The following is a 24783-nucleotide window of genomic DNA, read 5'->3' as shown; positions in this document are numbered from 1 at the left end:
CTTTCGACACAGTGTATATGCACACCAATATACTGAATTGAGTATCGATTTTTAATAAGAAATTGTTTTGAATTAAGAATCTAATTTTGAATCGAATCATAAAGATTCCTAATGATATACACCTAGCATTTCAATATCACATGCATACATGTATTATCTAGACTGTTCAAGCAAATCGATTTGCTGTGTCCGTATGTCTGAGCATGCGCAGTGGCATGTAAACATAGAATCAACACTTTTAGATTATTCCGTTCTTTGGTGCTATTATTAGAAACAACATATAGTCTGGGAAGTTTTCTATGCACTTACCTGTGTTAGATGAAATTAATATACAGCCATAAAGAGCTGCTAAACACTTGTTTGAATAGAATGGATGTCAATGGCTCACTAACTGCCCAATTTCAGAACATGTGCGAGAGGGGATGAGGTGGAAAGAATCATGGCTGATTAGCAGCTCGACATAGACAACATCAACAATGAACCAGGGGTCTTAAAAGAGCGGCCAATCCTCTAAGCAATTATGGCTGGTTCAGACTACATGATTCTCAGATATTCCTTCACGATTTAACCTGTCACACTATGTGATCACAGAGCCAGGAAATTGGGCCTTGTCTCGGCGGAAGACTGGCCAAACTACAAGATTCGAGGGTGCGATGCTCTAGAATCTGTAAGGCCCTTTCCACACTAACCCGGGTAAATATAAAAACGCACATTCGCAATGAAATTAAACTATCGTTTTCATATAGTTTTCGGAATGTTTTGCATCCACATTCCACACTGAAATGATTTTGATACCAGTGGTTGTCATGGTTACGTGACTCCCGCCATGCCTCTCTGTTTATATTACAAGCGTGATCAGCTGTGATAGTTGCAGTTGATCAGATGGCTAATCATTTTCACTCACAAGCAAAAATATGGCTCAAGCAAAAAGTACAAAGGCGAGTTTTCTTTGTATCGTTCACGATACACACAGCAACAAAGTGTAGATAACAATGGATCCCGAGTTCCTATAGGCATTATGATGGCGGTCCACTGCGTAGTGCAGTAAAGTTTAGCAAGTAGATACGCGGCTCAGTTAGTAATACGGCCATAATAATCCTCCTGTACATTTGGCTGACTCATTAATTCTCTCACTCTCAAGCTGGTGTGTGGTGAGTGTTCTGGCGCAGATTGGCTGGCGTGCATCACCCAAGTAGGTGCTACACACTGGTGGTGAGTTAGGTCCCCCCCTTCACTGTAAGCGTCTTTGGGTCATTGAAAAGCGCTACATAAATATTATGAATTATTATTAATAAAGATGCGCAGATGAGCTGTAATGTCATCCCGATTTTGAGTTGCATGTTCCGCGTCCCAACAAAAGCCTGTCAGCGAACTTAGCCAATGTAGTTTTATTAAAGCCTGATCATTAACTAAAAGCCACATAGAAAGAATAAAGCATCCAGCATATGATTTCAACAATGTGTGAGAACATACGCAGCAGGGCTGATCGCACAGTAGAATGCTTATGGAAAACGGACGAGCGCTGGGCGGAGATTTCCGAAGCAGGGAGATTATAGAAAAATATGTCAAATTTGTCAGTTTGCCGTTTGTCTAGTCAATATGTTAACCTACTTATTATTTATTTATTTCAACCGCGAATCGCCGCAATTCCTCCAAGTATTACTTTTTCACGCAATCCACCCAACCCGTGGATTATTCACGTGTCCGCCAACTGCGCATCTCTACTAGTCTTTACTTTACTAGTTAGTTCTTTACTAGTTAGTAAACACTGCCTGTAAGCTCCAGCTGTTCTCGGGATTCCCTCCATGTCAACAATGTAGGCTATAGGTCATGCGATACCCCCAAATTTCTGGCATGCCAAACTTTCGTCGTGGCATTTTCGAACGTTGCAGGCTAAAAAATCGCATATCGCAAGCATGTCACATTACAAGACCTTGTCTCGTCGCTGACTTTTCAAAATCCTCTACGACTCGCAAATTTGTTTGCGACGAACAAATCGGGGCAAAATCGGGCTGAAATTGTGTAGTCTGAACCAGCCATTAAGGGGAAGTATTACACTCAGCTACTTAATCATTTTAATAATCCCAAAATATTGGTTTACTGGTTAATTTAATTGTCGTTTATTGATTTATTGACGCATCACATGTCTTTTCATGATTTTAATGTTTATTCATGTTGCAAAATTTCTGGCGTTTTGCCAACATCGACCCAAGAAGCTTTTTTCTTATCACAGATACTAGCGCTACCCTGACGCCCTCTGAATCCATCTGGCCCGGCCGCTACACTGTAGGGCTCACGATCCGTGACAAGCAGGGGATGTCATGCCCCGATACCCAAATCCTGGATCTGAATGTGTGTTCTTGTGTTGAGGAAAAAATATGTGTTGGTCGAAGTGCTGCCATCAAAGCTAAACCTTCATCGTTTAAGTTTGGGCTCTCCGGAATAATGGTCCTGTTCCTCGGAGTTCTGCTTCTACTTTGTGAGTATAGCAGTCAAATAAAATCAGTGGCAATGAAAAAAAAAATTCTAGAGTTGAGACGAGATGTTGGAAGCTGGACATTTTTTTTGTGTAACCTATAAAACTCATACAGCTCAGTCCAATGTAAGAGACTTTTCCCCAAACGCAAATGAATGCTAAATGTTTCCGCAAAACAGAGCATGCTGGTGTAGAATGAAGGTGTATTATAGTGTTTCTCTCTTTTCTCGCTAATACTGACTTCCCAGGCAGCTAACCCTATTGAACTCCATTACAATTAACCTAAAGTAGTTTTAGATGTTTGGTTGCGTTCGCGCCCGGTTGCATCTTGCCGCACATGTAGAGGACTTAATTTGGTTTACTGTTGTCCAGGTTAATAACTTGACACTGCCACTGGCTGAAAGATTAGGGCCATAGTGTGTGTGTGTGTGTGTGTGTGTGTGTGTGTGTGTGTGTGTGTGTGTGTGTGTGTGTGTGTGTGTGTGTGTGTGTGTGTGTGTGTGTGTGTGTGTGTGTGTGTGTGTGTGTGTGTGTGTCTGCGGGAATCCTGCAAACAACACCAACGATTGTGCAGAGTTATTTCTGCCAATGAAGTAGAAAATGCTGGACAGATAAAAATCTACATTAAATCTAAATCTAAAACATACATAAGCAGGAATCAGAACCCAGAAATCAAAGTTTGGCCGAACCCTTAAAGTCATCAACCTGCTGGACTGAGGAAGGCGGCCCTCCCGATTCTGGCTGGTCTAGAGTGCATTTGCTCCTGGCCACACACTGTGAACTCAGGCTCCTCCCACAGTCTACTTCCATTATTTCCAATCGCTCTTCACTTCATTCCCATCCTATTCACCTATTAATAGGGAACAACACACCCGCAAACTCCTCTCCTACTTCCCATGGTACCTCACCCCGTAGGCTCCTAGCTGTCCTCTTGGGCCAACAAAACACTATGCCCCCCTGCGACATAGACCCCGTCCGTAAAAGTCATCTGTTATTTTAGTAGATTCAGAAAGTGAGATGAATAAGTGTCGGCAACATGGTTCAACATGGAGTAACTACACTGTAAAAAATATCTACTTGGTTCTACTTAAAATTATAAGTTTCCCAGCTGCCTTAAAATTTCAAGTAAAAACAACTCATTATTTTGAGTCTAGTTAAGCTTTGAATTACCTTCTGTGAGTCAACATGACTGAACAGTTATTGTTGTTTCAACTTTGCTATGCAAGTTCAAAATAAAGTGAACTAACTTATGTGTATTCTGTTTACTTAACCCCATTAGTGGCTTCAACTTGTAATTTAAATTTAAGAATGTGTTTTATTCATCAATATGCATTCAGTACGCTTATCCTCTTTAGTGGGTTCAACCTTGTAATTTCAATTAAGTAATTTCTTTGAATCAGCTTATCAAGTTAAGATTATCTAAAATAATGTCTTGTTTTCACTTAACAATTAGCTACAAAAACACAAATTTGAGTACAAAAACTTTTTTTTTATTAAAACCAATGTTAAGCCAATAAAAGCTACACAAGCTTGTGAATGTACAGTACAACAGTAGTTTCCCACTCTGGGCATTTGCGTGCATGAACGTACACTACAACAGTAGTTTCCCACTCTGGGTGTTGGCGTGCATGAACGTACACTACAACAGTAGTTTCCCACTCTGGGTGTTGGCGTGCATGAACGTACACTATAACAGTAGTTTCCCACTCTGGGCATTTGCGTGCATGAACGTACACTACAACAGTAGTTTCCCACTCTGGGCATTTGCGTGCATGAACGTACACTACAACAGTAGTTTCCCACTCTGGGCATTTGCGTGCATGAACGTACACTACAACAGTAGTTTCCCACTCTGGGTGTTGGCGTGCATGAACGTACACTACAACAGTAGTTTACAACTCTGGGCATTTGCGTGCATGAACGTACACTACAACAGTAGTTTCCCACTCTGGGTGTTGGCGTGCATGAACGTACACTACAACAGTAGTTTCCCACTCTGGGTGTTGGCGTGCATGAACGTACACTACAACAGTAAAACAACAAAAACACAAAATCACGTCATTTCTTTTGCATTACCATTCCATTCCCGAGTGGGGCATGCTTTACAGTTTATACCTCAGGAGCTTGTTTCGGACACCGTGGACTCTGGCAGAGGCCTCATCTGGTTTGATCTTCATCACTACCCTCTGCAGGAACTCAAAGGAATACTTCATGGCTCGTGGATAACGCAGTAGATGATCCCCAGAAGCATGGTGAAGCTGGATGGCACATCCTTGAAGTTGTGTAGCACAATGTTTTCTTCAACCACAACTGCCACATCGAAGACCTCTGGAAAGGCATCCTGGTTGTCACCTTCATAGCCTATCAGTAGGCCAAGTTGCATCCCCTTCATGGCTGCAGCCAGACTCTCACCATGGGCCTTGAAAAACAGAAAAAAATTGTGGTAATGTTTGGGTCTAGAAGTACATGCGCTGCAAAGCTACTTAAGTCTGTCATCATAAACCTTGACATGCTTTCGGGCTAATAAGAGTCTCCTTGGGATTTCCGTTGTAAGTGTGCAAGTGCATTCTATGTGCAATGCTGAGAGGTTACTGCTAATCTTCTAATCACCACTATTCTACCCATCCCTCCTCCTCCTCCCCATCACTACCATTCTGCCCCTCACTCTTCCCCACATCACCACTATTTGGCTGCCACAGGACTTTATCACCCCCCATGAGTGGATCTAATACAATCTGTGTTAAAGATTGTGTGTATGTGTGCTATTATGCATGACAGAAAAAGATCTTACATCACACATCCTAATGATGTCGGATGGGTCTTCGGATAGGTAGTGTGGCAGACCCAGTAGAGCAGCAGTCCTTTTCCTTTCGTTTGTGTTCTACAAGACAAATAAAAGCAGTGATGAGATTTTATTGCAAACATAACACCTGGTGCCCAATTTTAGAATTCTCAGTTCGTCTACTCAAATCTTTCTTCACACAGTCTAAAATGGCTTTCAGTGCAGGCTTCTTCCCCGACTTGGTCACAGCTTCGTACACTTCAAGCAGTCTTGGTACCAGGTCATCAAGTCCATTGAGGAATGACTCAAGAAGGTCTGTGCTTACGATTCTTTTGAACTCCGCCCGAACCTGAGGAGACAAAAAAAAGACAAAAAGGTTAAGAGCTTTGAGAACAGATATACAAAGCATAGAATCACCATTTGGTAAGCTAAGGTTGTCTTGTCAAAGGCTTTCATCCACTCAGTTATATTAACTGCAAGACTCAATGCAAAAATGTAATCCAGCTCTTCCTGGAGGGAAGCTCACACATTGATTTCCGGTCAAACATATTTGGATTAAGTGACTAATCTCAGGCTGAGTTGTTTATTGTGATACCTGTCTCTCACAGAACATGGCTGGCCATCTGGTCATGACATCCCCGATGAGAGGTTGATCCCCTACGATCTCCTTTCTGCGCTTGGAGAATGTGGCAGACATCAGCTCCTCTATCTGTTGATGATCCAGGTCCTTTTTCAGCATTTCCACCTGGATTGGATTGCACAAGCACAAGGACACATACTAAGACAAAATAGTAGGCTTCACAAACACAAAACCAACGTGTAGGTATGATGTGTATGCGTGTATATGATGTACCTCAATCATCCTCTGCTTCCCTTCCATGTCTTCAGCACTCAGTCCTTCAGGGGGATCTGGACAGTAGTGGACCTCGCCCTTCTTTGACTTCTTCACACGTGATCCCTTGGCATCTTCTCCTATTCTTTTGTTGACTCTCACCTCTGGGCATCCAGCTGCACTTAACTTCTGCCGATAGTTTCCGAGCTTAAACTTCAGGCTGTGGAACCAGCCGTACCAACCCTTTCCAGAACCTGGCTCTTTGAGACTTTGATGCTTCTCCACAAGCGCGTTTGCAACATTCTCGTAGTGTTGCCTCTCAGGATAAGGACTAATCTTTGACATGCTGTCTGCAAGTGTGTCCAGGATATCGGTTTTCATACCTTTAGGAATCACCATCACAGATCCATCTTTTGCATATCTTCTATTTGCTTCTTGCAGCGTGAGTTCAACGTCATGTGAGAACTGTGGAATCGGGAAGGGCTCAGGCCATTGCTGGGAGTCAGATTCCCCACTACTGAGAGATGGAAGGCTGGCTGTATACAATGTGGAAACTGAGAGAGCTGCATCAGCTGTGAACAACACTTTCAATGTTGCTCGTTCCTCAGGAAGGTCTCGGATGTCGGTCAGGTTGGTCAGCTGATCCTTGAACGCAGGGTCCTCAAATTGTAAAATAAATCCACCTCTCAGGTAAAGGTTTGCACGCAACACCTCGCACAGTTCCTCAACACTCTGGGGGGTGTTTTCGATGGAAAGGCGTCTGATATCCGTTTCACAGAGGACAACTCGCAGCAGCATCGTGGATCACTTCAACCTGAAATTGGAGAAGGAAAAAGGTTTCATCCCCTGTATACATACAAAAATAATGGTTACTCCTAGAAAGATTTGTAAAACACAAGAGGGTTAATTATTTTGGATCAGGCTGTTAGATGTTATTTTGCAGGACATCCAACACCTGGATTGCTGCTAGAGAGATTTGGAAACATTGCAAGAGGGTTAATTATGCAGGATAACAGTGACGACTTGTCGGACAACAGATACCCGCACACTCAAACTTACCGCAACCTTAATTCAAGAAAGCAAGAAAGTTCTGGGAGTGGCGCCCCTGGATGAAGTATGACACAAGTGGCATGTAGTCATTGAGATCCTCTGGTTTCACCAAGAGACACTCAGCAGGGCTTTTTTTCACGAGATGGTAACTCCTCAAATGCTCCACGTAGAAAGTCGTAAAACGCTCAATGATGAAACAAACATGACCAGCCAGCACAATGCATATTTCCAAAATCCTTCCGAAGTCTGGTAGTCCACTTGTACTTCCAACAGAGAGTATCATTCCCTTTGAATACTGCGTTCCATTTAAGAAGATACTAGGGGTCAGTCCAACTGTGTCAACATCACTGAATCTATTCAAGATTGCTAGTCTAACACCACCATCTAAGACTTCCAGGCAGACATCAGTCACTTTTGCCGTCTCAGTCTCAGGCTTGAAATTGCTAGGCATTTCAAGATAATATGCAAGCATAAATTGGTGTCTTGAGGCCAGGGTAAGCAGAATGTTTTTAAAGTTATTGGCATCACGCACTACCTTTTTAAAGAAAGAATGTTTAGCCTCAAACCTGATTGTCCAACACTCTATTAAGGGTCCAAACCTTTGAATTAGGCATGGATAATGCTCAATGAAGTGATGTTTGGGGCATAACTTGTAATCTGGGAAAACTGTCAGTAGTAACTGTCTATGATCCGATATTTTGGACTGCAAATAACAAAGTGAGTCTAAAATGTAAGATGGAGTTGCCAAGAGCTCAACCAAGTCTTTCAGTTCAAGGACTATTTCCCATGTTTGATCTCCTTCTGGAACACGGTGGCCGATGATAAGGGGAAGGTAACGCACAAGACTCTAATTTTCGTGGCCATTACCACCTACAGTTCCAGTCTTTCGAAAAGTTGAAGGAATTTTCTGGGGACAGTTTGTCTTATCAGAGAATTTAAAAGGAAAGCTCTGTATTTCACTATTGAGCTCTTCTAATGTGAAATACTTCTTTGAAATCAAATCTACAAGGCACAGACTTAGTTCTACAGGTACAATCCCTTCCAACACATCATGCAAGAAATCTGGTGGAAAGCCTGTGCATGGGTGAAATCCTGTCAGGCTGTTGAGAGGGCAGTCTCGTTTCACACCATCAACAGATGCAACCAGGGCCGGATTAGCCAATGGGTTTTCTGGGCACGGGCCCAGGGGCCCGTCCATAGAGGGGGCCCGCCTTGCAGATCGTTTAAAAAAAAAAAAAGAATGTATTTATTTATTTTACATTTCAACAAAATTATGTGATTTATTGGTTAACAAATAAAGTAACTACCCGACAATATTTCTCTACTACATTATGTTGCCTTGACTGCCCTGCAGCACTATACCTAAATATAATGAACGTAACCATTAGCTTGCGTCACGATGATATTTTGAAGTTGTACCCGCAAATTTTTTTACCACACTGCTGCCAGTCAGTTATTAGCCATTAGCCAAAATGAATGAAAGTGGATGTAGCAAACGTAAAAGGAAGAGAGAAAAAGAAGGAAGGGAGGCTTTACTTTTAAAAAGTGTGCCATCTATTGACAAATTTTTCGTCAAACACAACTCTACCACCAACACCGGTATTGTTGAGCAAGATGATTTACCGCAACAGCAACTTGAAATGCAAACTGTCAACGACTTGGGAGCTGAAAATGCTAGCAGCCCACCACCGCTGCCTCCTGAGGCTGGTTGCTGTAGTAGCTGGCCGCAGTCTGCGGCTAGTAGCTGCTGTACTTTTTCTGAATCTCAGGTAGAAGATTGGATGCATAAAGAGTGTGATCCGGCTTTATGGGGCGCGTTCAACGAAAAGGCTTGCTCTGTTCTCACCGAAAGAGGATCTACTGCTTTCCAAAACCGAAGGAACACATACCCTGCGTCCCTCCGCGATGGGGGGTTAGGAGGTAAAGCCCGCTCTCTCACCAATGACTTGTTCACTTGTCATCTCCCCAATCGTGATAAACTTGCAAGGGAATGGTTACTGTACTCGCCCTCTACAGGGAATGTGTTTTGTTTTGCGTGCATGCTCTTTTCCTCAAAGAAAAATCAATTCGTTACTGGATTTTCAGATTGGAAACACCCAGAACGTGTGCGTGACCACGAGAAAAGCTTGCCGCATATGACTAATATGTTAGCATTGTGTCAGCGCTCCTCTGTCACTGGTAGGGGAACTATAAATGCTAGGTTAGTGCAGGAGCTAGAGGGTGAGAAACGCTACTGGCGAGAAGTTTTAAAACGTGTGATTGTTGTGATAAAATTTCTCTGTGAACGAGGGCTGCCTTTCCGTGGTGATGATGAGTTACTTGGTTCTCCACATAATGGCAACTATCTTGGCATTCTAGAGGTCATTACTCATTTTGATCCTTTTTTTGCTGAGCATGTTAGCAAGTATGGGCAGAAGGGTAAGGGCACTACATCTTACCTCTCATCCACTACGTGCGAGGAATTGATTCAGCAAATGGGTGAAAAAGTGAAAGCATAGCTGCAGAGATACAGCAGGCGAAGTATTTCTCTCTGATTGTGGACTCAACTCCTGATCTCTCACATATCGACCAACTTACGTTTGTTTTTAGGTTTGTTAGTGAAGAAGGTAAAACAACCGAACGATTCATTGGCTTTGAGCCTATTAAAAGTCACACGGGGGAAAGTCTGGCTGGCACTGTTCTAGCGATGCTCGATAGTCTAAACATAGATATTGCCAATTGTCGAGGCCAGAGCTACGACAACGCTAGCAATATGTCGGGGCGTTATAATGGGCTGCAGGCTCACCTGAAAGAAAGAAAGCCGTTAATCCATTATATACCCTGTGCAGCACATTCCCTCAATTTGGTTGGTGCTAATACTATAGATGACAGCTGTGAAGACGCCCGTAGTTTCTTTAAACTAATGCAGTCCCTATATGCCTTTTGCGCAGGTTCTACTCATAGATGGAGTACATTTTTTAATGATGAAGATATCAAAATTGACATGACACTGAAATCCCTATCATCTACTCGTTGGAGTTGCCGTGCAGATGCATCCAAGGCACTTTGTGGGAATTATGCACAGATCAGGGATATTCTTAGGAACATGTCGTCTGATATGGATGAGAAACGTGACACACGCGATGAGGCAAAAGCGTTGTGTTCTAAGTTGGGTAGTCTTGACATGGCATTGATGGCACAGTTTTGGAACTGTGTTTTAAGCAGATTCAAAATTACAAGTGTGTCATTACAAAGGCCTGACATTGATCTGATGACAGCTATTCGCCTTCTCGAGTCTTTGCGATCATGGGTTATATCTCTTCGAGAGAAGTTTGACCATTTTGAAAGTTTTGCTAAGAGTATCCCCGGTGTGTGTCAGTCATACCAAGATGAGCTGCAGCGTAGTAAGAAGCGCAACGCATTTTCAGACGAATGCACAGAGCACGAAATTACACTTAAAGGACGGGAGCGATTTAAGGTATCGACATTCAATGTCATTGTTGACAAGTTGATCAGCTGTTTGGGTCACAGAATGGACGCATATCGCAGCATTTGTGACAAATTTAGGGTGTTATTGAACTTAGGAACCGAAGATTTGAGCAGTGTTCGTGAACAGGCGGATGAACTTCGCACTTCATACCAGTCAGATTTAGATGAGAACTTCACTGACGAAATGATTCAGTTCAGATGCTTCATGCAGAGTGAGCAAGATAAGTCTCCTCAAAATCTTTTGCAAGTACTGTTGAAATGTAGTCTTCAGTCCACTTTCCCCAACGTTTTCGTAGCTCTCCGTATTTTTTTGACGCTGCCCGTGACAAATTGTGAAGGAGAGAGGTCGTTTTCGCAGTTGGCACGAATTAAAAATGAACTCCGCACAACACAGACACAGGGACGCCTCTGCGCATTGTCCCTCATGGCCATCGAGTCTGAGCTTGTCAGGGACTTGGACTTTGATGAGATTGTGACTGAGTTTGCGAACAGGAGGGCCTGTAAAAAGCCTTTCTAAGATGATGGGGTGGGGGCAGACAGGAGAGGAGAGCTTATATTACATTATTTTCATTTAAAAAACAGCTCTGATTGTTTTATTTTTCCATTGAATAACATGTCATGTATTAAAGTTGTATTAAAGTTCTTAGTGAAGTTATAGGTATTTGTTGCAATGAGCAGTGCTTTCCCGTTTGAGTTGGAAATACTCTGTGTCATTATGTCTGTGTGTTAAAATAATAATAAAAAATATATATAGAATTTTGGGGGCCTTCAGACATTTGTGCCGAGGGGCCTATGATTTGTTAATCCGGCCCTGGATGCAACGTCACTCTGCTTCAACACATTTACAGCTTCATCAAATGACAAAGTTCCCAGTTCTAACATCACACGTCTGTATGTCTTTACGACTAACTAGACAAAACCTACAAAACTTCTCAACATTAAACGACTCTTGGAAACCACCTAAGGAATGTGCAGCTAAGTTGTCAGCAGCAACAAACAAGATGGTGCCTTTAACATTACACCCACGTTTGTCTACAAACACACCAACTGTTTCAAGACATTTAATATCGTCAATCAGTGGCTTCAAAACACTATCATAACCATAAATCCTGACATGCTCAACCTTGCACAGTAAAGCAAGGTAGATTGATGACAATGCTGACTTGTACCTAGAGGGTAAATTCCCAATAGCCCAATACACACCACAGACTTTATGTTTCTTTTTTGATGTGCCCAACGGATTGCAGATTTCAAAGTCGTCAATATACAAAGTAATAGCTACACTTAGTTCTTGACCTGAGAGAATTCCATTCGATTTATAGAAGTCACCATCCAGAAAAGACTTGTAGTGGCCAGACTGTTCAACTGGTTTGTTTTTCGCTAATGCTTGCAGTACCTCTTCTCTTTTAAGAAGATTGGAAAGTAACTTTAGAATAGGGATATAGATAACAGTATGAGACTTTTCTTGTCTGTTCAAAAGATATTCGACATGCTCAATGACACTAAAGTTCTTTTTGTAATATGACTGTCTTTTGTAGTCGGTGCCTAAAGATCCTTCCCTTGAAAGCAAATTAAGTGGGTTAGCACTTTGAAATGCTTCAGTCAACGATGTCAAACATTCCTCAGATGAGTAATTATGCTCCTTCAAAACATTCTCAATTGACTCCCTAGTTATTTTTCCAGCACGTTCTCCGATATCAAACAAATCATCCACAAGTTCTTGAATCGCAGACTTTGACACATGAAGGACGGCTTGCAGTCGAAGGAAAAGGGATGCAATTCGGCGGTCAACTGACTTCTGTGTAGGCTGAGAGTCAGGTTCAGTCACTGAAACATCTGGTGACTCTAAATCAAAGTTATCCTCTTCATCATTGACAGAATCTTGACTGAGACAATGAAGAATAAGTTCAGGTTTGAAATGATTGAATGTAGAAGCCTGATGATGCCGGCTTCTGTGAGCAGTAAAAGTTGAGGCTACTCTAGATTTAAAAGAGCACCCCACAAACGGGCAATTCACAGTCTCTCTATTTATCAAATGTCTCTTTAAATGAAGAAAATAATGTTTGATGTTGCTTGGCGCTGAAAAACTACAAAGTTCACATCGAAGTTTAGCAATGGGACTCGTTCCTTGTTTGTGGCACTTCAAATGTTGTACAAGTTCCACATGGGATTGAAAGACAGTAAAACAATTAGGGTAAATACAACTATTATTACTGTTATTCCACGTCTATGCTTGTCCTTGTAATGATTTACTATAGCCTTTTGCTTGTATGAGGCAAAATTGCAAAACTTACAAGTCCACTTCATCTAACGTGTAGCTAAGCCTGGTAATTCACAAAGCACCTGAAATACACAAAACAGAAGAAACGCTTTAAGTGATGTGAATTGCAAAAGTGAACAAGAGCACATTTCTAGTTAAGTCTAACTAACAAATTGGATTTATGAATTGCTTCACTTCATTATTTTGACTAATTAAGCTTTGGATTGTTCTTTGTAATGTAGTGTCACCATGACATGATTCATTGCTATGCAAGTTCAAAATACAGTGAACTTATTAACATGTGTTCTGTTCACTAGTGCTGCCGCGATTAGTTGACGGCAATTTTTTTTGTCAACGAGTCGTTTTTACTATTGACCGCCTATTTATTTTTGTTCTCCCGTCTCAAACGGCTCACTGTAATTCACCTCCACACAAATATGTGCCTCTGCGCACCCTTCTGGTTAATCGGCTATCCTCTTTCTTCCCCCTCCCCCCGCCTTCACTGCTTTGATATGACGCGCGTGCGTGTGTGGCGAGCGTATGCGATTTCAAAGTAACAAACCAACTCAAAGCCGATGCATGCATCCAAAACTATTCGTTCAAAACCAAATAAACAAATCAAAAACCGCATCGCTTATTCGCTTAAAATACTTATTTTCAAAACTTGGGAATTAATACGGCACGGTACCGAGCGGTTGAAAACAATGTTGGCGTCTCATGTGGCTGCCTTGCGCACCTGCGTTATATTACGTATTAAAAAATATACTATATATACGTAGATATACACTATAATTAGGCGTTTAGATTAGTCGATAGTGGCCGCAGTACTATTCACCAGTCCTTGTTAGTGGTTTCAGCAGTTATTTTCATCAAAGAATGTCTTTAAAGTAGTTTATCTTGTTTAGACAATCTAAAATAATTCAGTTCTCATTTCATGAATTCATTCATTTTAAAACAATCACACACGACAAGTGGGTCTATCTGGCTATCCGTGTAGCTAATGTGATCGATGTTCAGTAAAACAAACAGTAATGAACTTGCACAACCAAGCTACGAACAATGGACTGCTAACGTTAGCTAGCGGCCACGCCGCCATGATCGACAGGCAGCTAACATTACTCAGGGCCGAAGGGCAAGTGCATAGACAGTAGAAGGGCAAGTGCACATGTCTGCCTTGCTAGCGTTAGCTAACAAGGTAACATTAGCCAGCCAACTCGGAATGTGCCTTGCTAAAATGATATCACAAGTATTGCGCATATCGAACGATAGCTAACGTTAATCAAGTTATTTGCTTCATCGACGCACATTCTAAATATCAAAAAATATGTTAGGGGGTGGCGGGTGCAGGCAGGCAGGTAGGACCCAAACGCAGACGGTATTTCAGGAAACGGCACTTTATTCAAGCCTAAAGGCTAAGGCACAGGAATCAGGGAACTCGGGAGACAACAGGGAACACGGAACACGCAGGACTAACAACCACAACTAACCACAGCAAACCACAATGACAGCACAAGGAACAAAGGAAAGACGAGGGCTTAAATAACAAACACAACGAGGAACAGCTGAGACACATTAGGGGAGGGAACAGTAATCAACACAGGAGAGAAACAACAAAGAAAGTCAAACCCAAAACGGGTGGGTGGAGGGGCGCCAGGAGGGGGGAATCAAAAAAAAAAAAATGGACTGGTGCAGAGCCGAGGGACGTCAGGCGGGCGGCCAGAAAACTGCCCCAGGGCATGGCAGGGAGCCTCAGGCGGACGGCCTGGGGGGCAAGCAGAGGCAGAGTGACGGCGGAACCCTTCAGGAGGCCGGCGGCAAGGACGATGAGGGCTCAGTCCCTCAGGAGGAAGGAGAGGTAGAGGGCGGATCCCCTCTAGAGGAAGGCCAGGTCGAGGGCGGGTCCCCTCAGGAGGCAGGCCAGGTAGAGGGCGGGTCCCCTCAGGAAGGCCAGGTAGGGGGCGGGTCCCCTCTGGTGGAAGGCCAGGTAGAGGGCGGGTCCCCTCTGGTGGAAGGCCAGGCAGAGGGCGGGTCCCCTCCGGTGGAAGGCCTTGAAGGGGAACCCCCCTCGGGAAGGAGTGGAGGAGGGCCCCCACAGGCAGGAGCGGGCGTGCCTCCCCTGGACGGTCTGGAGGGCGGACCCCCTCCGGCAGGAGCAGAGGCCGGTCCCCCTCTGGAAGGAGCAGGGGGCGGGCCCCCTCAGGCAGGAGCGGAGGGCGGACCACCTCAAGCAGGCGGAGAGGCCGGTCCACCTCTGGAAGGCTAGGAGTGGGCTCAGGAACCGGACAGGGCTCGGGGACCGGAGTCAATGCGGGAGCTGGAGTACCAGGAGGAACCGGGTGGTACCCCAAACCCTTCCAGCGATCTATTGCCTTATCTAAGAAGACTAATAAATCCTCCCACTCACGGCTAACTTGATCGTCCGCTGGGTCCAATGTTGGTGCTGTCATTCTGTTAGGGGGTGGCGGGTGCAGGCAGGTAGGACCCAAACGCAGACGGTATTTCAGGAAACAGCACTTTATTAAAGGCTAAGGCACAGGAATCAGGGAACTCGGGAGACAACAGGGAACTCGAGAGGGAACAAGGAACTCGGGAGACGACAGGGAACACGGAACACGCAGGACTAACAACCACAACTAACCACAGCAAACCACAATGACAGCACAAGGAACAAAGGAAAGACGAGGGCTTAAATAACAAACACAACGAGGAACAGCTGAGACACATTAGGGGAGGGAACAGTAATCAACACAGGAGGGAAACACAGGGAAACACACACACCCTGACAAAATAAACACGAACACTTACCAAAAGCCGTCTCGACTGCTTGCAGGTGGCTGGCGCCAACTTCAAATTCAATCTCAACGTCTCGAGGCTGGACTCGCACATGCGCAAAGAGCTGTCCTACGCACACGCCAGTTGCACCCCACTCAATTTAAAATGGCAAGTTCATTCAAGCACCAGGAATTTGTGATTCATTGAAGTAACTTATGAACCTAAATTGGAAGATTGAAAACTCATACATTTGAATTGAAATGTCATAAAACATTATTTTAAGTTAGAGTTGTTGAAATAAATAAGTTACCATAACTTATTGATCAGATCATTTTTTACAGTGTAGCACTGGCATTTTTTGCTCACTCTGCAGTACATTGTTTTTGGTATTGTAGTATGTACTAAGGTTTTTCTATGTTTGGTGGCCATTTTGTTGCAGTTGTAGGTGTGACACTGATCACCTGTTTGTGTGGTGTGCCTGCGACCTTCACTGAACTTCCTTATGACACCAGAGAACATCTGATTGCCTACCACACAGAGGGCCAAGGAGAGGACAAGGTCAATACAAGTGGACTATTGAGACTTTTTCTTTTCCTTTTTTTTTCAAGTCAAAATTCTGTTTATCATCTGTATTATTTGTTAAGTTAACAATAACTAAATTTCAGATATGAACATGGTACTGTCGGTTGAACAGAAACAACATAACTAGATTGTCATGTGACCAGAGATAAACATTTCAAGTCTTAGATTTGATTCACTCAAATAAGTATTTTTACCAACATTATTAGCCAGATGAGTTTATCGAGGTAAACAGTGGTTTTATCTATTTTCTCTTTAACAAACAGAACTTTTCTTGTCTTGATTTACAGGATGTCCCTCCATTGAGCTCTCTGAGCCTGAAAACAGATGCCAGGCCTTTTGCCCACATGGCCAGAAACTTTACATCCAATATAACGTTGAATACGACGACTGGCAACTACCAACTGGCCAATAGCATGAAATCTAAGTCAAAGTCTTTAGGCAATTTGAAAATAGACAGAGGTAACAAAGAGACCCATCGGTGGGATATGACTTCATTTACAAAGGAAGATGTGAGTCCTGTTCTGAAGCCATTGCCCTCTCAAATACGTATGTATATGAATACTACTCACAGGTGAGGGATTGCTATAGCCCAGCCACCCATTTTGATAATAGGTAAAAGGTAAACGTTGGTAAAAATACAGAAACATACCACATGGATTTATACATTTATACATTATACATAGTAACAGGTATGTAACATTTTGTTGCCGTCTTTTCACAGAGGGCTAGCCATTCGCCTGATAGCCATTTTGCAAGTGACATGCCGTTGGTCTACGACTATGAAGGAAAAGGCTCTTCAGTTGGCTCTGTAGGCTGCTGCTTCAGCCTCCCGGAATATGACAATGACCTGAAGTTCCTAGACGACCTGGATTGGAAGTTCAAGACTTTGGCTGGAATGTGCTTACCAGAACCCCTGCATCCTCCAAATCCCCATAAAACTGTTCTCACACACATAACAGGGCAGCTCAAGGCTGAATCTAGGCAGGTTCAGCATAGGGCAGCTAGGCCTGAAGTCAAAGAGTTAAAAACAGTTAACACAAACAATGACATCATCACCAACAGCACTAACTTTACACAATCGTCAACCGACAATACATGCTACATCACCACATCATCCACTGTCAAGAGCGCCGACTGCAACATCACATCATCCGCTGTCAAACACATCAACAGCAACAGCACTTCATCAGCCGTTTATCCGTCCTACGCATCGTCCACTCTCAAAAGCACTAGTAACACTGCTACACCACCAGGCCCTCGGGCCGCTGTTAGCATGGCTGTGCTCCCTTCCGCCAATCAGCTAGTCATGGTGCAACAGCAGCCCATCTTCTACTCCACCACTTCGATACCTGTGGCCTGCTTCATTCAACCACAGATCCAGTGCAATGCCCTGCTGGCAAAAGGGCCAACTGATGGAAGCTTGCCAAGTGTAGCACTATTCAACAGTAACCATCAACACATGGAGTATATCTCAGGTGGAAGACAGGCAGCGGGGGGTATTGACTTTGCCCAGAGCAACAGCAAGGAAAACAGATCTAGCAGCCAAAGGCATGAGGATATCAGGCTTGTAGTAGATGTAGATCATGGGTATCAGTGCATGGCATCTTCCATGTCAATTGCCGGCAACTCATTGTATGGGTGTTAGATATTGATATTTTATTTTCCTTTACTGTAAAAACGTGATCGAAACTAGAAAATGCATTTCCTGAAGAAAATGCGGTGAGTTGAAAATATGTTTTAGTAAAGCCACATAGATGTTAAGAAATGTTAAATTGTGTGTGTGTGCAGGGACACAGCCACAGAAAATGTATGTTTGGTACATGAGCTCAAATAAAACAACCCTCAAAATAGTCATGCAGAAAATGATCTTACATTTATGTAGAACTTCAACTTCAAATAATCTTAAAAGAACTTAAAGAACATCAACCTTACAGTCAACGCCAGCTCGACTAAACATCATGAATCAAATCTCCTTACGACTGTGAATGACTGGTGTGAATGAGGTGTGAATGACTGGTGCAGTGGTTTGAATGAATCTAATTGCCCTCCCTCGTCCCTAATTACTATTGGACATTAGCGGCATTTACATGGACTCTTCTGATCCGATTAGATTTCTAATTGGGATAGATCTTTTCCTATCATGCATCCGAATGTACTGTATATATGGCATGTACAAAAGTGGTAAGCGTAAGTCATATATGTATCTCACGCACAACTGTAATGTTGGTCTGGACTTATATGATATATGTAAGGGATAATGTTGTACAGAACGCCGGTCATTATCGGGAAAATAAGCCCCAACAGGGTGAACCGGACCCTGATGCGAAGCGGAGGTGTCTTGCTTTGCCCTGAAGGGTATTATTTTCACCGGTCTATTATAATGTATAGACCGGCGACGTCCTATACATTATTCCACTTATTACACGGCTCCTTATCAAAACGAAACAACATCTTCACACAGTGTGTCTTTTTACAATTACCATTCGTAGTGTTGATCAGTATGTATTCCGATTGAGGCATATATATGATCCTTTTCTATTCCGATTGAGCAGTTCTTCCACTTCTAATCTAATCAGATGTGTCCATGTATACGCGGCTTTTGTTTTTAGCATTTAGCTTCTACCGGGAGTACACCTGTAGAAAGCACCTAGCCTCTAGCCATATAAACGGGGGTCCCCACAGACAAACGCCCGATGTATAACAATGATATTTCCAATCGATTAATAATTTTAACCTATAACGTAACCGTTTAGGCTTGACATGATGTTTCTTGGTTCAATATTGACGTTGTTTAGGCTCTGCGACGTCTGCAATGGTTAGCTGTGTCTATGGTCATGCCTGCATTTCGTGGAAAGGAACGTTGAAAGGAAAGGAACGACAGGTTTCTGAAATGTAGTGGAGTAAAAAGTTAGATTTTCCCCTACGAAATATAGTTGAGTAAAAGTATAAAGTCTGACAAAATAATGATACTCAAGTAAAGTACAGATACGCTAAAAAGTAACTTAAGTACAGTAACAAATTACTTGTACTTTGTTAATGTCCACCACTGCCTGAGCTGCTATATGTGATGTGTTCTTTTCGATTTTCTAAAAAAAGGTTGACTTCTCCTGTTCTTTCGGATGGACTAGGACATCGTATTTTTGTTGGGCACAACAGAAGTTTATGTTCGCATTGCTTCCGCAGAAAAATCTATTGCAAATGTTAATTTTATGCATACATTTTGTTTAACAGGATAATCAGGACAAGTAATACCACTGTTCGATTTTTCTTTGTTTCGATAATGATGCGACGGACTAGGCTGGCTTTGTGGGCCAAACCGGAAGTTTATGTCTGCTTTGCTTCCGCCATATCAATTTGATACATCATTTTGTGATACAAGATAATCATGACATGACATTGAATCAATAAAGTAAAAGGAAGACCAATTTTCTTTTCAAAAGACTGAAATTATGAGCATGGGGGTTGTAGACCTACAGGAAATGATGCAAACACCATTCCCGGGGTTACAGAATGAATAATACTTTATTTAGACTCAACAGATGAGTGGAAAGCAGGAAGACGTTGGAAAGAACAATGCAGGCAAGAAGAGAAAAGAACGAAGCAGCCACACATTTACATTTATATTTAGGGCATTTAGCAGACGCTTTTATCCAAAACGACTTAAGTACATTTGTCATAAGAGGGTGAAAAAATATATCACTGTCGGTGCAGTAAGGATGTTCATAGCAAAAGCACCAATAATCGCTAGGTTAACCCATTCCCTATATGCAACAAAGATAGCTAGGATAAGATGCTCCATAACAGTACTATAACTAAATTCGAAACACAGTAATTGCATACATTAAGTGTCAGGGCGTACAACATACAACAAGAAGGAGGGGTGGGACGGGATGGCTATGTAGAGTCTTCTAGGTGAACTCTGAAGAGGTGAGTCTTGACTGTTCTGCGGTAGCTTGTGAGCGACTCTGCAGTTCTTGTAAATGGCAGTTAATTTCGTCTATAAGTTATGCCTCTTTAATTGTTGTACTTTTATTTGACGAGCACCACTCTTATTTTTGTTACTTCCTGTTATCGAAGACGCTAGACTTCCTGCTCCTGTCTCGGCAAAAACCACATGCTCACGATGCTACAGATTTGGTAAACATGCCAACGAACTATTAACATAGTTCACATAACACTTGTCAAAGGTTATTTTACTGTGGTTCGCTCCACGTTTTTTGCGTCATTGTATTTCTCGGGTAAAGGTGCGGCCACACCAGACGCGTATCTCGCGTACTTCGCGTATGAAATCGCCATTTTTTCCATAGGGAACCATTGGTTTACGCGCGTATTACGAGTATAAGCAACATTTTACGCGCGTATTGCGCGTATGAGGCGCGTATATTTACGCGCTATACGCGCGTATATCGCGTACATTTCAAGAGTTCAAAAAATTTAACTTTTTACGCTCATACGCATGACGATTAGCCGTGTTGCCCAATCAGCGTTGAGCTTGACCCGACGTCACTGGCAGAGAGTAGTGAGCTTGGACAGAAGCATACGGCCGACATCTTTCTTTATTCTGTGGTTTTCAATCAGGACCGTTTTGAAGATTCTAGGTGGTTTTCAATCACAACCGTTTTAAGGTGGACCAGCAATTGCCAAATCGGATGCTGCGAATCGGATGCCAACTTCAGCGTCGTTAGTAGGAGACTAATGGTGTATTCATTGTAAAAAGATTGGTCCATTTATTTAAAACTGAGAGAAACTATCATTATTTTTATTTGAATAAGAGCTGCAACTCATAGCGGTTTAAAAACGGTAAAATTCATTGCTTAAGTTTACTACAAATGTATTTGTTTAAGTTTAAAATGTGAACATGATTCCTATGTATTATTTACTGAAATCTGGTACTATGGCATTTGTATTTCTGTCCATTTTCATAGTTTTCATGGTGTCAGAAGGTGTTAAAATGCCAGTGGTGAAAGGAGGAGGGAATTAAAGTCGGAACACCAGTCGAAGCTCTCTGCATCCTGTGTGGTAATTCCAAGTGGGCAGCTACAGTTCTTACATCAGCAGGGAGCTCGTTTCACCACTGCATTGACCACCTTGTATGCCAGTACCATCATCTTGAATCTGATACGAGCTACAACAGGGAGCCAATGGAGGTCCCGGAAGAGGGGGGTCACATGGGAGAATTTAGGTAGGTTGAACACAAGGCGCACTGCAGCGTTCTGGATACGCTGCAAAGGTTTAATCGCGCAGGCAGGGAGTCCAGCCAGGAGTGGCTTGCAGTAGTCGAGGAGCGAGATGACGAGCGCTTAGAACAGGAGTTGAGCTGCTTCCCTCGTGAGGAATGGCCGGATACTGCGGATGTTGCAGAGGGTAAATCTGCAGGATGTGGTACTGATTGTCCAGTACCACACAGAGGTTTCTGGCAGTTGGTGTTGGAGATACAGCGATGTTCTCGACAGTGGTCCATGTGAGGGAACTCTTTCCCTGGCATTAAGAGGAGCTCAGTCTTGTTGAGCTTAAGCTTCAGGTGATGGGCATTCGGCCAAGTGCTGTGATGGGCAGTCGGCCAAGTGCATCTCAGAATGTCTGCCAGACATTCTGAGATGCGTGTTGCAATCAGGGTGTTGTCAGAGGAGGTGAAAGAGAGGAATTGCTGAGTGCCATCAGCGTAGTAATGATAGGAATTACAGAGCCCATGGATCTGGTATATTTGGAGAACAGAAAAGGTCCCAGTACAGAGCCTTGAGGGACACCAGTGTCAAGAGTGCAGGGTTTGGACAAGGAGCCATTCCACTTGACCTGATAGGTAGGATGATCTGGTGGTTCACGTGTTGAACGCCTCGGACAGGTCGAGAAGAATGAGAACCGATGAGAGGGATGAGGCTCTGGCAGCACGGAGTGATTCAGTCACCACAAGGAGAGCTGTCTCACTGGAGTGTGCAGTCTAGAAGCCTGACTGATGAGGGTCAAGCAGATTGTTTTGTGAGAGATAGGAGGACAGTTGGCTAGAGACGGCATGTTCCAGTGTTTTAGAACGGAAAGAAAGAAGAGATACCGTTATGTAGTTCTGGATGTCGGCGGTGTCAAGGGTCGGTTACTTGAGGAGTGGCTATATTCTGGCAGTCTTGAAGGACGCCGGAACAAGGCCTGAAGTGAGGGGGGAGTTGATAAGGGCGGTGGGAAATAGCAGGATGTCGCTCGAGACGGCCTGGAGGAGTGAGGAGGGGATTAGGTCAAGGGGGTAGGTGGTGGCGTGGTTAGACGTAACTAGTCTGTTCATCTTCGGAGGAGAGAGGGATAAAGTGGGGAAAACAGGTGGGGTAGGGTGTGGGAGGATGGTGGCATTGGTAAAAGAGGAGCTTTACTTAGATAGAAACTCCATCAATAGTCAGCAACACGCCCGGCTCAAAGTTATGACCTAGGGCTCACGGACACTCCCAAGTGTCCTTGTGGTCCAGGTTCTGTAATAAGTAGGTCCCCTACTAATTTCCTGTAGGGATAGATTTATACTATGTAATCTAAAAAGTGTATTAAACCTAAATCCCCTGATTCATATAAAAGAGACCAGAGCTCTCTCTCTCACTCCGAGGTCATTATGTGCCAAAACATACAATAATAAGCCTTTCACACATGAACTCCGGATTAGCTCCGGAACTATCAATACTGCATATATTTAGACGGATCAACAATATCAACAGAAGAGTGGAAAGCAGAAATAGTTTAGAAAGTTTAATACAGGCAAGAAGAGAAAGGAGCAATGCAACTACACTCTGTGCTCCCGGTTGCATGATAGAAACACCTTCAACACGTCAGCAACACACCGATTCTCCAGACTTTACACTATGACAGTTGTGTTAACACATACATGCCCAGCGGGTTTAACCTGGAGATATCCGGGTCAAAGGTATTTATAAAAGGAACCTTTTGAATGGATTTCTTTCGGAAAATATTTGCGTCAAAATCCGTATGATATAGCCATTAGGATATGTAATTGCATAGAAAAGAATACAATGACGATTTTTAATTGTAACGGCAAAATTTGATTTTTATTCAATATTTTTCAAAATAGATTCAGTATTATTTTATGTGGTGTATTAGTTGTACTTGACATTTGTGTATTTACAATCATTAACATTAATCACATTAAAAAAGTGAACACTAAGGTTCCGTTTGAAATTCATTTTCTCAGACCCAGGGGGTACTACAACACCACTTTGGGTATGCCTGAAAGGTAACATCTCCAAACAACTTTCTCCAGAGCTGACTCTTGATAAGATTTTATGAAAACAAGCTTACTCCTCCCATAACTGCTGTTATGTAAAGAAGACGTTTTATGGATGAGTAAAGTAAAGCGACCGAGATGCCACAGGGAAGCTTGTCCTGTTTTAACTTGAAATGCATTCTTTTGTAATAGCACTTTCTTATGGTGGATTTTGTATGATCATACAATGAATTACAATAAATAATAAACAAAAAAAGATCAGCATAGGATTAATATTCTTACTGCTATTCTGTACAACTAAACTTAATAAAACAAGAATAATAACACTATGGTGTTGGGTATGACTTTTAATGTTTAGAAGAGAAAAATGTTTAGAAATCTATTCATACTAATATCTATCGCCTTGCTATTTCTATGTCTATGTCTACCTATTCTTTGCTAAAACCCAACACTCTGAGTCCAAACCAAACACAATGAGTTGTCTGGTGTCAAGTCGTTTTTGCGTGAGTTAAAAGCTTTGAATGTGCTGGGGAACTAGCTTTGTATTGTTTGTATTGTAAACGCAGGTTTAAAAATATCTTTCCAAGATTTTTTGCAGTGGTCCATCAAAAAAAATAAAAGAAGCTGATAGACGTGTTGACCTCTGCAGTAAACTGTTTAACCTATACAAGTATGCACAACTTGTTGGAACTTGAACGCTGGGCCGAGTTAAGAAAAGAAGACTGCCTTTCGAAATTCAGACATCCTATACATAATGGTGGTGGTTTTATGAGCTGCGTGAGGCAAGTTCCCACGGCATACATTGGATTCCTCTAGGGTTTCCCACAGCACGGTACAGCTTAGGCGGCCGCCTAAGCAACACACGCCTGCCGCCTTAACTACAACGTCAAAAATATTGAATTGTAAATATTATACAAAAGTATCAAATGATCTAAACTTCATTCACTCTGTGTATAGATGAAGCTGCAGGGCAAAAGTCTGATAGCCTGCATGAAAATAAGCATAAATGGTCCACCTTTAAAAGAGTGCATCCAGGCATCTGTCTTCAAGGCAAATACAAAAATACATCATAATAATAACAGATAAATAATAGATGATTTCTAAACCATGATTTGCACATATTTTTTTTGTTGTTGGCATATCATTTTGAATCATGCAGATGATCGAAAGAGCCAAACCTCAAAGTGTCATGGCTCGAGGCCATCGCGTTGCACCTGTTACACCAGCGACACACCTTCTCGAAGCATGCAGGGGTGTTCCATGGAACGATGAAGGGAAGGGGGGGATGGGGGATTGAACGGGGTGGGTTAATACTTTAGGGGGCTGTACGTTAGGAGTGGTTGTA

The 24783-nt window shown here is 42.8% G+C and overlaps 2 protein-coding genes and 1 long non-coding RNA gene across 3 annotated transcripts; 1 reads left to right on the top strand and 2 right to left on the bottom strand.

Moving 5' to 3' along the window:
• The first annotated feature begins 2236 nt into the window (after positions 1-2236).
• Positions 2237-18001, top strand: LOC132468677 (desmoglein-2-like protein). The gene is made up of 3 exons (XM_060066435.1): positions 2237-2479; positions 16080-16198; positions 16510-18001. The coding sequence occupies exon 3, from the start codon at positions 16983-16985 to the stop codon at positions 17865-17867; it is 885 nt and encodes a 294-aa protein (XP_059922418.1). The 5' UTR covers positions 2237-2479; positions 16080-16198; positions 16510-16982; the 3' UTR covers positions 17868-18001.
• LOC132468679 (uncharacterized) lies at positions 4040-5371 on the bottom strand. The gene is made up of 2 exons (XR_009528251.1): positions 5268-5371; positions 4040-4895 (listed from the first exon to the last, which is right to left on the bottom strand). It is a non-coding gene; the product is annotated as an uncharacterized LOC132468679 (long non-coding RNA).
• LOC132468538 (uncharacterized) lies at positions 5389-8184 on the bottom strand. Its single transcript, XM_060066270.1, has 3 exons — positions 6112-8184; positions 5854-6003; positions 5389-5607 (listed from the first exon to the last, which is right to left on the bottom strand). The coding sequence occupies exons 1-3, from the start codon at positions 6886-6888 to the stop codon at positions 5389-5391; spliced, it is 1146 nt and encodes a 381-aa protein (XP_059922253.1). The 5' UTR covers positions 6889-8184.
• Positions 18002-24783: the final 6782 nt, after the last annotated feature.

This window comes from Gadus macrocephalus, chromosome 12 (assembly GCF_031168955.1).
Source record: "Gadus macrocephalus chromosome 12, ASM3116895v1".
NCBI classification, from domain to species: domain Eukaryota; kingdom Metazoa; phylum Chordata; class Actinopteri; order Gadiformes; family Gadidae; genus Gadus; species Gadus macrocephalus.
This window is presented reverse-complemented; position numbering and strand designations above follow the sequence as displayed.

Bases quoted from the DNA above. Each gene is read 5' to 3' on its own strand.
- LOC132468538 (XM_060066270.1), bottom strand. From the start codon at position 6,888: ATGCTGCTGCGAGTTGTCCTCTGTGAAACGGATATCAGACGCCTTTCC. The intron at 6,004-6,111 runs GTACATCATATA...AATCCAATCCAG, and splicing joins GGAAGCAGAGGATGATTGAG to GTGGAAATGCTGAAAAAGGA. The intron at 5,608-5,853 runs GTATCACAATAA...TTGTCTCCTCAG, and splicing joins CCATGTTCTGTGAGAGACAG to GTTCGGGCGGAGTTCAAAAG.
- LOC132468677 (XM_060066435.1), top strand. From the start codon at position 16,983: ATGCCGTTGGTCTACGACTATGAAGGAAAAGGCTCTTCAGTTGGCTCT.